The 12,005-nt window shown below is 52.3% G+C and overlaps 1 protein-coding gene across 1 annotated transcript in view; it reads left to right on the top strand.

The window, feature by feature from the left end:
• Window positions 1–10,688, top strand: part of RIN3 (Ras and Rab interactor 3) — a 120,437-nt gene extending 109,749 nt beyond the window's left edge. Inside the window, exons 9-10 of the mRNA XM_036991564.2 lie at window positions 7,119–7,282; window positions 9,493–10,688. Coding sequence (XP_036847459.2) covers window positions 7,119–7,282; window positions 9,493–9,813 — 485 coding nt within the window. The 3' untranslated portion in view covers window positions 9,814–10,688. The remainder of the gene's footprint in view (window positions 1–7,118; window positions 7,283–9,492) is intronic.
• The last annotated feature ends 1,317 nt before the right edge of the window (window positions 10,689–12,005 follow it).

The raw sequence follows: 12,005 nt of genomic DNA, 5'->3' as shown, positions 1-12,005 counted from the left end.
GCCCATCTTTGGCCCACCAGGACCCACTGCACACCAACTCAGCCAGGCCAGGGACACACCGAACAGTCCAATAAGCACCTCCTGACCACCAGACTCCATTGAGCCCCGGGGACATGACACGGGGTGTCCTAGGGGAATGCAAAGGGAGCTGGGCCAGTAAGGAGGCCATGTCACCACTGCTTGACAAGTGCTGGAATGGTAGGGAGCCCAGGGGGTATGGGCGCACATTACCCAGGCTGTGCAGTCAGGGAAGCCTTCCCAGAAGAAGTGATGACTGAGCTGAGCATTGAAAGATGAATAAGAGCCAGTCAGATAAAGAAAGGGGAAAGGCATTCTTCACAGAGGGAACAGCAGTTGCTAATAATGTAAAAGATAAGGCTGAAGCATCAGGTAGTGCCCATAGGAAAGAGTGTGAGCAGGGATTGATGGTCAGTTCTTAGGCAGAAACAGTCCTACGGGCCTCAGCCCCCTGCTCACCCAGCTCTGGGCCGGGTCCTCTGCCAGTGGGCAGATGCAAGTGCTGTGGGCAATAGGATGGTGGCATGGGCGTAGTGTGCTCATCCCGCCCTCAGTTTCCCTTCCCCTTTCCTCCTTCCCACCCCTTCCTCCCGCCCACTTAGCCTTGGCCACCGTTCCACTCATAATCCCTAAGGTGCAGCCAGCCCGGATGTCGGCTCTGAGGGGGCCCCTGAATTGGCCTCTGGGACATCATCCCCAAAGAATAGAATATGGAGTAAGACTCTCGGGCCCCAAGTGGCCCCTTCGGGCTTTGTGGTTTTTGAGATAAGCCAACCCTCTTTGCATCAGTTTGCATTTTTAGCATGTGTCAGTCCCTCGGGTGACAATTTTGAATTGACTGATTCTGCGAGTTCTTGGAAACTTAAGGGAGCATGTAAAGCCATGAAGTTTGCTGTCACATATAAGTTTGATTTATGCTCTGGGACCTCTGGAGCTAATTTTTCTCCTTAATTAGATTTTCCCTGCAGTTGGAGCTACCTATCTTCCAGAGGGTATAGGAATTCAGTAGAAGTCAGGCTTTCTTCAGCAGTGATTATCTGCTGCCCAGTGCACCCATCCATTCACCCACCCATCCGTCCAACTGTCCACCCAGTCACCCACCCACCACTCCATCCACCCACCCATTTATCTATCTATTCCCCTACCTACGCATCTATCTATCCATTCACACACTCATTCATCCCACCATCCACCTACCTATTCATTCTTCTACCCTCCTGTCTACCTATCTATCCACTCACTCATCTACCCACCCATTAATCCATCTATCTACCCGCCCACCCATCCACCCATCCACTTATCCATCCATCTATTTATCTGTTCATTCAACCCCACCTACCTATTCATTCTTCTATTCTCCTACTTATCCCCCAACCTGTCCATCCACCCATCCATCCATTTACCCAAATGTCTACCAACCTATCCATCCTTCCACTTGCCCATTCATCTATCCATCCAGCAACTACTCAGTGAGTCCCTCCTGTGTGCCAGGCACTTGAGCTACAGTGCAGGGGAAGAGAGGCAAAGCTGATAGTCTCATGAGTATGAATGAATGCCTCATTCCCAACCCCACGCTTTGGGGCCTTCACCTTAAGCCTTCACTGGCTTTCCTTCTTGGTTTCTTCTGTCTTGAGCACGCATACAGAAGCACCGCAAAGGTGAGGGGGTGGGCAGAGGCCTACAGACAACACCTACTTGTCTCTCACAGTCCCCACCAGGTTAAGCAGAAAAAATAGAAGGGAGTGGGAGCTTACAGATAGATGGCCAACAGACACACGGAAAGATGCTCAACATCACTAATCAGCAGGGAAATGCAAATCAAAACCGCAGTGAGAAATCATCTCACATCAGTCAGAATGGCTAATATTAAGAAGACAAGAAACAGCAAGTGTTGGCGAAGACGTGGAGGGAAAGAAACCCTCATACACTGCCGTTGGGATTGTAATGGGTGCAGCCACAATGGAAAACAGGATAAAAGCAGTATGAAGCTTTCTCAAAAACCGAAAATAGAAATATGATATGACTCAGCAATTCTACTTCTGGGAATTTATCAGAATAAAACAGAATCTCTAATCCAAAAGACATATGCCCTTTTATGTTTATCACAGCATTATTTACATAGCTAAAATACAGGAATAACATAAGTGTCCATCAATAGATGAATGGATAAGGAAGATATGGTGATATATACAACAGAATGTTACACTGCCACAAAAAAGAATGAAATCTTGCCTTTTGCAATATGGCAAAAAAAATATCCTAGAGGGTATTATATGCTAAGTGAAATAAGTCAGACAGAGAAAGACAAACACCATATGATTTCACTTATATGTGGATTCTAAAAACCAAAACAAGTGTACAAACAAACCAAACTGAAATAGACTTATAAACACAGAGAACAGGCTGGTGGCTGCCACGGGGGAAGGGATGTTGGGGGATGGCTGAAGTAGGTAAAAGGGGAAAAAAATTAGAACGCTTGTTATCTTGATCAGGGCAATGTGTACGTGAGTGTATACACATCTCAAAATTACTCAAGCTGTACACTAAATTTATGCATTTTATTGTACATAATAGAAATTTTTTTAATAAATAAAAATTTTAAAGTAAAATAAAAGGTTATTTCTAAAAGAAAGAAGAAAGTAGAAGGCAAGGAGTGTTAGGAAGTTGTAAGCAGAAGGGATATTAGCTGTCGCCTTCTGGCTGCCCTACATGTAACCTCTAAGGTCAAAACTTTTACATGTCAAAAATTAGAATAAATAGAATAAGATACTAACACTAAACCAAAGAAAAGTGTTCCTACAGACAAACAAAGCAATAATTGATAGCATTAATATGTAAAAAGCTCTTATAAATCAATGAGAAAAGCACTAAGACTCAATAGCTACCTGGGTAAAGGCCATGTACTCATTCATGTAACAGATACCCACTGAGCTTCTGCTTTGTGCCCGGTGACAGCAGGTCCCTTTTCTCATGAAGTTCCATTCCATTACAGGATAAGGACAGTAGGGGTTATCAGATCTTAAACATGTCAAACAAATAAACAAACAGTATTATTTCAAATCTGGTCATATCTGGTGAATATTGAAAAGAAAAACAGTCTGACAGGATAGAGCAATGGGGCCGGGCAGAGCTCAGGCAACCAAGGAAGGCCATGAGCACAGAACACAGAATGCTTTCTTTACTTTTTTTCTGTTTTTCCAAATTTTCCATAGTGGGCATGTGCTGCTGATCTACCTGGGAAGAACCATTTACCAACTCTGTTAAAGGATTGGCCCTTCCCCCACAAGTTGTTGTGCCGTCTTAGAGACAATGTCCAGGAAAGCCCCTTGAGGGTGGAAGGATGGAGGCAGACCCTGGGACTCTGTGCGACAGTCTGAGCACTGGCTCACTCTCTGGCAGGGGTCAGCAATGACCCAGGCCACTGTGAGTCCTGCTCTACCCTTAGCCTGAATCCTCTGGTCAAACGGGGCTCCAGACCAGGCCCAGAGGCCCAGTGGGGACAGGGCAGAGGAACAGAGCGTGATGGGGGTGTATTCCTGAGTTTCCCCATCCTCCTAGGATCCTTCTTTGTGTTCCCAAAGCCTGCATGGGGTTTAGGTGGGGAAAGCCAAGGTCTTTCAGGCAGGAAAGCTGATGTATTCTGGGCTACATGAAGTGTTTTTGAAACAAGCCAAGTACAAATAAATCCATAAAGGTCTTAAAATAGCCTGCAGCCTGCCCTTCTTCAGACTAAAGTCATTAGTCTCTGGCCCCATAGGGAGATTTCTAAGGAATCCCTGGGGTGTTTGCTGTAAGTAAACATGCCAACAGGACAGAGCCTTGCCATTTGGCCACACACTACCCCTCCCTGCAGCCCTGCCCCCTACAGCAGTGATGGACCCTGCCCACAGCAGCTGCAGGGGCCAGAGGACAAGCTTTATGCCACGGTGCACAGACCAGGAGGTCGGTGGGTGGCATGGGTACCTCCCTCTCTCTGCTCCTACTCCAATAGCCAGGGTGGGAGGTCACAGCACCCAGGACAGGCCTGGCCTCATAAGTGTTGGCCTCTTGTAGGGAAATGACCTGGGGGGCTCTGATATGAGCAGGAGATTCCACCTTTCAAGTCGGCCAGGTGGCAGACCTGCATCTAGAAGTGTCTGCACCCAAGGGCAGAGGAACAGAGTGTGATGGGGACGTATTCCTGAGTTTCCCCAGCTTTGCTCTCCTGTCCTAGCTGGGTGGTGGCGCACAGGGTGGGCCATCGCCAAGGTCCCTGAGGTCAAGATAAAAAGACAAGCCTGCCTGGAAGGGGAGGGGAGGCAGAGCTCCTGCTGGTGATCCCTGCCCTTAGCGCTCTGAGCTCAGAGATGCCTGGGAGAGGGGCAGGCCCTCAGGGAGTCCCCATTCTTGAGAATTTCAGTTGCTCCATCCTAAGAGGAGAACTAACACAGAGTGTAGTAAAACCAGTGGTTTGGAGGCTGGATGTCAGTCCTGGTTCTGCCTCTGATTGGCTGGACACCTTGGCAAGTCACTTAACCTCTCTGGCTTGGGAAAGTGGAGGTGTTGCTCTTGACTTGAAGTCTTCCAACTGCCTTAGGTCACCTAACCACCATGTGCCACTCACACGTTACTGATGTGTGTTCTGCAGAGGTAGCTGGGGACAGGATGAGAGATGGAACTGGGTCAGTCTGCCTTCTCATGTTTCACAGTTCATTCGAACAATTATGCTTTCAACAAAAAACCAGTTCCGTGCATCTTGAGACTGTCATAGTCTTTCAACTGGTTCTACAAGCTATAATTTGGCAAAAGACCAGGACTGGGTCTCACTTTCTTTGCAGCAGACGTATTGATTGTGAGAGGTCAGGGACTTCCTAAAAGAAGTAGAGAGGGCCTGAACACTGAGCTGATGGGATCCCTGCCTCCTAGCCTCTCTCTGAAGTTCCCACCACTCTGGCAATTAAAGGGCAGTCCCAGGCAGGTGTTGGGCACCTGGCGGGAGCCAGCTGAAAATCTAAACCTCTCCTCACAGACTCCTTTGCCCACGTCCCCTCCACACGCTGGCTGACAGCAGGCCATGCCAAGCTAATATCTTAACAGGGACAATGAGTTTTTTCCATCAAAGAACAGCACCTTCTCCCCAAAGGGAACCTGTTCCAAAACTCAAGGTGGGAATGGCTCGCCTGCCACCTAGTGGCCTGGGCAGGTAGTGCATGGCCCCAAGTCAAAGGGAAGTTGGCTGGAGGACCCCCAGGCTGTGAAAAAGCAGGCCTCGAGCAGGTAACAGCCCACTGACAGGGCTTAGAGTTCCTCCAGCTATACCCAAAGGATGAGAAGCCTCCGCAGCATCTGCTTTAGGTCACTTGACCACCATGTGCCACTCACACATTACTAATCACTGCACTTGACTGTATTCATCTCACTTACTTTTCTTAACATTATGGGACTTGGAGATGGAAAAATCCAGTCACAGAGAGAAGAGCAACTCACCCAAGATCACAGGGCTGGCTGCTGAAGGGCAAGGACTTGGGTGCTGCTCTCTGACTCCAAAATTGAACGTTCTCAGTCAACACACTACACTCAGCTCCTCCATTACTAGCCAGAGAGACATGATCACAAAGGGAAGCAGGGCCGTGGACGCATGCAAGCGAAAGGACATGCCAGCTAAGGGCACAGGGCCTCAAGGCACCAGGGGCGGCTTCCTGGCACACATAGGCTTTAAGCTCCACTGAAAAGAGAGACACATGATGTTTAGTGGCTCTTCTCTGGTAAGGGACACCAGCCCAAGTTCCATGCTAACCTTGACATACTTATTTCAAAAAAATGTCTCCTTCCCACATGGCTATGAGTAGTCCTGTGGCCATAAGCCCCTGCATCTTATCCCCCATCCACTCAAACCAGGGTGTGAACTTTTCCCAAACTTGTTGTAGGAATTTGTAGTTTCATCCAGTGTAGCACTTCAGCATGCGTTGGGCTGCAAATAACTCATGGTGTATCAAGAAATCCTAAGGTAAGTAACTGATAAGATGGCTCTTTTGAACCCTGCCATCAGAAAAGTGTGGACCCAGCTCTTTCCATTGTTCTTTAGGATGTGAGCCTTTGTCTTTGTGCCTGTCACCTCTGGGGGAAATATCAGCCAAGTGTGTCCCTTTCAAAAGGCTCTCCTCAAAGCCCCACTCAGGGACTTCCACTTACATCTAAGTAGCCAAACAGGGTCTCCTGCTCTCTACCCAGAGCTGCAGGGGAGTCTGGGAAGTGAGCATTTCGGTTAAGTGTTCCTTATTAGTTGTTAGAAGGTTAGTGCCTCTTAAACATTTTATCCCAAACCCCTAGCAAGTGAAGGAGAGTGAACTGTAAGCGCCCAGGCAAATGACTGTCTTCTATCTGAAAACTTCATGTAAATTCTGCAATCTGAAGTATCTCAAAGCTTAAATTACTTTAGGAAGCATTAGGTATTTAGAGTACATATGAAATTAACTTAAGGTAAAAAGAAATGTTGAAATGAATGACTGAAATTTTTTACCTACTTTACAACTTTAAAAACGGTGTGTAATAGTAGAACCATATGTAAATATGGTTAGAACCATGTAAGTATAACCAAAATAGTGTAACCATAATTAAAATCTTTTTTAAAAATTATTTTTGAGTAGGTTTTACATATACACGCATACACACACACACATCTGGCTTTTATTTGTATGTGTATGTGTATATAGACATATAGTGAGAAGCCTCCTGCCCACCCATGTCTCCCAGCCACCTCCTTCCCCACCGTAAAGACAATTACGTTCCCTGTGAATCCTTTAAATGTTAAAACGTCTTAAAACTCATTTTAAAATTTTAAACTCATTTAAAAACATCATTTTAAAAACAAGCAAGAGTTCCGCTGCGTAAGAGAGCTAATGACAAGCTTTGGGCGGGGCCTGACAATTCGCGGCTGGACTTGAAGCAGGCGAGGCTGCAGGACGGCCCAAAGCTGAATCCCGGCAAGGGGCCCGGCCGCAGGCGCCAGGTCAGCGGCGGTGGGTGGGGCTTGGACAGGTGGGCGGGGCGAGCTGGAACCACGCTTTTCGGGGGTGGGCTGAGAAGGCCCTAGCTCAGCCTCCATTCTCTTGTACGCTTAGGTTCCTACTATCTGACCACCACCTATGGGGCCGTGGAGCACATCAGGAACTACGACAAGATCACGGTGACCCGGCAGCTGAGCGTGGAGGTGCAGGACTCCATCCACCGCTGGGAGCGCCGGCGCACGCTCAACAAGGCCCGGGCCTCGCGCTCGTCGGTGCAGGTGACGCCTGGGGCTCCGGGTTGGGAGGGGGCTGGCGGCACCGCGCCCAAACACCATCATCCCCACTGCCCGCCGGCTCGGGAACCTGACAGAGACCGTACTGTAACCATCTATCTGTGTATGAAGCTGTGGGCCTGGCAGGGAAGGCCTACGGCTCACATGTCTCAGGGGCTCCAAAGCCTAGAGCCTGGGACAGAGTGGGATTGGGATGTGTGTGCACAATGGAGGGCGTTGGGAGAGCAATCCAGAGCCGTAAAGAGCTATGCAGACTCACTGCCCTGGCATCCAGGGCACTTTGGACCTGAACCCCACTCCCGGCTTTTGATGGCCCTCGGTAATAGGCAAAGCCAGAGCTGGGAGGCACGAGGCTCGAGATCAGGAGGCATTCTGTACTAGCTTGCTATACCCTGAGCAGTCCCTGCTCCCCTCTGGGACTCAGTTTTCCTGTAAGTGCAGTTAGACAGTGGACAAGATGAGCTCTGCCTCCCTAGTACATGTTCTAGGCTGCCAAGGGGATGCCTCTCCCCTAATCAATGGTGTCTTGATAATGTTTAGTAACCGGCTCCCTGGGAAGAAAAAACAAAAAAAACCCTGCTTTTAGCTTCTGTCAGTTTTCATGGTGTAAATATTCCCACCATGGCCAATTTCAGGCTACTAACTTGGCTTCATTAACTTAGAATTGGGAAGAGATGTACCCAGTTGCCCTTCTCAGGCTGGTATGAGTCAGCATTAAGTTGGCATGGGCCAGCTCCAGCACACCCCCACTCCCCATCCCCTCCTGGGCCACCGGTCCCCCCACAAACTCTGGGAGTATGAGCACTCCAGGCCTGGCCCAGGCATTCCTTACTTCTGGCTTCTACTCTGTGGGTTTCCAGTGGCGGGTCAGGCAGAGCATCAGTGCCTCCGCCTGGGGAGGCAAAGCTTAGGAGAGAGCCCCTCAGCACTATTTCTGGGGTTTGGGGATGGCGCCCCCCCCCTTCTCCCTCCCAGAGCCTCCTCTGCACTCCATGCCTAAACCCCTTCCCTGGGAGTGAAATCCCAGAGCCTGACAGTCACCAGTAGCTGTAGAGGGCCCCCAGAAGGCCTAACGGGGGACAAGGAGAGCAGGTAGCCACCAAGACCCAAGGGTGTCTTCCTTCCTCTCCTGGAAGAAAGGGGCGGTCCCAGTGAAGCTCTTGACAGGGAGCCTGGCCACCCGTAGGCACTCACCACTCTGTAGCCATAATTAACCTCTGCTGGGAAGTGGTGATCACAGCTGCGCTCTTACCATCCTTTCACAAGGGGGCAGCCCCACCCGCACAACTTCCTACCTGCCCTGGGTGCTTGGAGAGACTTCCAGGCTCTGAGCTAGTTCTACATTCAGTCCCGTGTAAGGACTGGTCTTACCCCAGTTTACAGTTGAGGAAATGGAGGCTCAGAGAGATCAAGGTCACATAGTGAGAGCAGCCTCAAAGCCAGGCAGGAACTCGGGGGCCGGCCATCCGCCATATAGGCCTCTCCGGGGGTCTGTCGGAGGAAGGTGTAAGTCCCTGTCCCGGTGCGTCCCTGGGTGCCCATACCCAGCCCTGCAGACATCGCCTCCCCCTTGCCCACCTAGCTCGTGCGGTGCCCATCTCCTTCTGTCTTAAACCCGCCGTCCTTCAGGCCCAGACATCCTTTCACCAAGCCATCCCCCGCTTACCCTCCTGCCCACCTGTTCCTCCTTCGAGGACCTCACACGCACCCCAGGTTCTTCCAGCCGCAAGGGCTGAATTGTTCCGCCTGCGTTAGCAGCTCAAGCTGAACTGTGGGATGCTGGGACTGGGGTCTGCACCTCCGATTTTATTTATGCCACCCTCGGTGCCCAGCCTTGTGCCCGGGGTGCCGGGGTACTGGGAGATGAGTGACGGATGAATCAGAGACGGCGAGCGCGTGAACATGCCACCAGGGGGCGCGCTCACTCATTGCCAAGATGAAGGCGGTCTGCCGCGCCCAGAACGGTCGGCCCCCGGAGAGTAGGCGCGGAGGAGGACCTTGCCTTGGTCCTACGACAGGGTGGGCCGTAGAGGGCCGTGCTTCCAGCCTCACAGCCGCTTCTGCAGCTGCCTCTCAGCAAACGTATCCAGGGCCCCTCCGCTCCGCACCCAGTCCGAGCTCCCAGCGCTGGGATGGGGTGAGACGGGCGCCCGCTGGACCTCCGCTGACGCAAGCCCGCTGCTTCTCGCCCGCAGGACTTCATCTCCGTGTCGTACCTGGAGCCTGAGCGGCAGGCGCGGACGCTGGCGTCGCGGGCGGACACGCAGGCCGAGGCGCTGTGCGCACAGTGCGCGGAGAAGTTTGAGGTGGCGCAGCCGCAGGACCACCGGCTCTTCGTGCTGGTGGACGGGCGCTGCTTCCAGCTGGCGGACGAGGCGCTGCCCCACCGCATCAAGGGCTACCTGCTGCGGAGCGAGCCCAAGCGCGACTTCCACTTTGTGTACCGGCCCCTGGACGGCGGTGGGGGCAGCGGGGGCCCGCCCTGCCTGGTGGTGCGGGAGCCCAACTTCCTGTGAGGCCGGGGCCCCCGCGCCCCTCCAGTGGCAGTATTTACCGAAACTGGCCGTTCGGAGAAGCCGGCAGACCGGGCTCACATTCGCTCACCCCTACACCCACACTCGGCTGCCCCCACTCATACATGCAGGAGCCCCCCATCTGAGCACGCACAAACGCGCGCGCGCGCACACACACGGTGGATGGGATGCCTCCACCTCACACATGCCTGCAACACGCAGAACATGCCTAGGCCAACATGGCCGGGCATTGTGAAAATAACGAAGCAGTGGCCAAGTGTGCCTCCTGAAGGAGTCAGCACGGAAAGGCCAAGTTCTTCATTAGACAGAAAGGGAAACTGAGGCTCGGAGAGAAGAAGGACTCCAGCCAACTGCCGCAAGCAGCCCAGCCTGGCCCCTGGTCACAAATAGCCCTCAGGCAATCACACTGAACTCGCTCCCCCAGGCCCGCCCAATCCTCAGTCTTTCCAGGAAGGGTTTAGTTTCCCCAGGACTGTCCTCAGGAGGCGTGGAGGACAGGGCCTGGCCACAGCTGCCCCAACCCATGCCCCCAGGCTGGAGCTAGGGTGCTGTGGGCCTGCCCAGCATCTCACGAGCACCTCTCAGTGTCTGTGTTGAGGAGACGGCCCTGGATCCCTGCACCAGAGCCTGACCTCAGCTACCAGCACCCACAGTCCCCCACAGCTTCCAAGCCTCTCCAGAAACAGCCAGACGTACACCAGGACTGCCAAGCGAGTCTAGCTCCTTGACTACGTGGACAAGCCCGGCCTCAGCCACAGGAGAACACTGACCAGCCTTTCCCTGGTGGCGCACCCCAGGGCTGTGGCAAGTGTGGCAAGAGGCACAGTTTGGGGAGAGTAATAAAAGCCCTTGTAAGACTGGTGTCTCCTTTTCTCAAGGGGCTAGAGCTCTGCTCAACCAGCCAGGCCCCCCACTAATCACCTAACTCCCTTCCCAGGTGGGGTTCAGAAGACCCTCTCTTTTCACCAAGGGCCCTGTCTTTTGACAGAATCTGCAGTGGATGCTTAATCACCCTCAACCCACAGGACCCTGGCCTCTGTGTGGCCCTCAGCCTGGTCATCTCCAGCCTCCCAACCATCCTTGGTTCCCATCATCTCCACTTCCACATCATTTCAAGAATAATCTCTTACCTTCCTGCCCCTGCTACCCATCCCAGGAGTACTATTCCCTGTAGTCTTTGCCTGCTCAAACTCCTGTACATCCTTCAAAGCCCATCTCCTCCAGGAAGCCTTACCTGACTGCCTACACTGCCTAGAACGGTCCAGATTTGGACCATCCATGTCTGTGTCCTTAGCATTGATTAAAACTGTATTTGTCAAGTGCCTATTAAATGTCAGCACTCTGCTAGGTCCCTGAAAATAGAGAACAAAAACAGGCAAGCTTGCATGGAGCCCCAGTGTGAATGGCAGTGAACATTGTGCCCAGGGAAAGTCAGCTGGACTTACCAGAATTAAGCCTGCTCATAAGCTAACTCATTCAGCCAGTCAACAAACATCTGTTGGATTCTGGCACCCTCCCAGCCCCAGGTTTCCCAGACTGGGGATCAGTGTAACAGACATGAGAACACTGGCAAATGCCCAGAAGCTGAGGGCAGTCAGCCATGATCACAGGTTGCCCTTCCTTTACTTCCTGCAGCACTGAGGTCAGCTCCGAGCCTTGTGCCCACTGCCTCCTACAAAGGCCTGAGACATGGGAAAGATCAGAATGCGGACCATTTTCCCAAGTACAGGTGGGGCCCAAACTTACGGTGGGGTAGGATTCAGAGGGTGGACTGGGCACCAGCCCAGCGCTGGTGATCTCATGTCCAGCTCCCAGGGAGGGGGCAGAGCTGGCTAGTGAGCTGGACTGAGGGGCCACTGTAAACTCCCCACGTGTGCTCAAGCATAGGTGTGTGTGTGAGCGAGCATGCGCACTGAGGCCAAAGCAGGGGTGTACCCATGAGGGAAGGCCAGAGAGCAAGAGGGGTGGGGCTACTAGACCCCCAGTCGTCTGGATGCCTCTGCCCCCAGGGAGGTATGATGGGACAACCACGGGTGAGGGGCCTGATCCAGGGCCAGGAGACAAGGCATCAGAGGTGCTGAGCCCTCGGAGGTGCCTGGAGCAGCTTGTTAGTGATTCTCCTGCGTTACCCACACAACAGCCCCTCAAGGGATGAGGCCATCAAAGCTCAAAGG

This window comes from Manis javanica, chromosome 8, assembly GCF_040802235.1.
Source record: "Manis javanica isolate MJ-LG chromosome 8, MJ_LKY, whole genome shotgun sequence".
In the NCBI taxonomy this organism is placed as follows: domain Eukaryota; kingdom Metazoa; phylum Chordata; class Mammalia; order Pholidota; family Manidae; genus Manis; species Manis javanica.
Note: the sequence above shows the minus strand (reverse complement) of the source record. Positions and strands in the feature narration are given on the sequence as shown.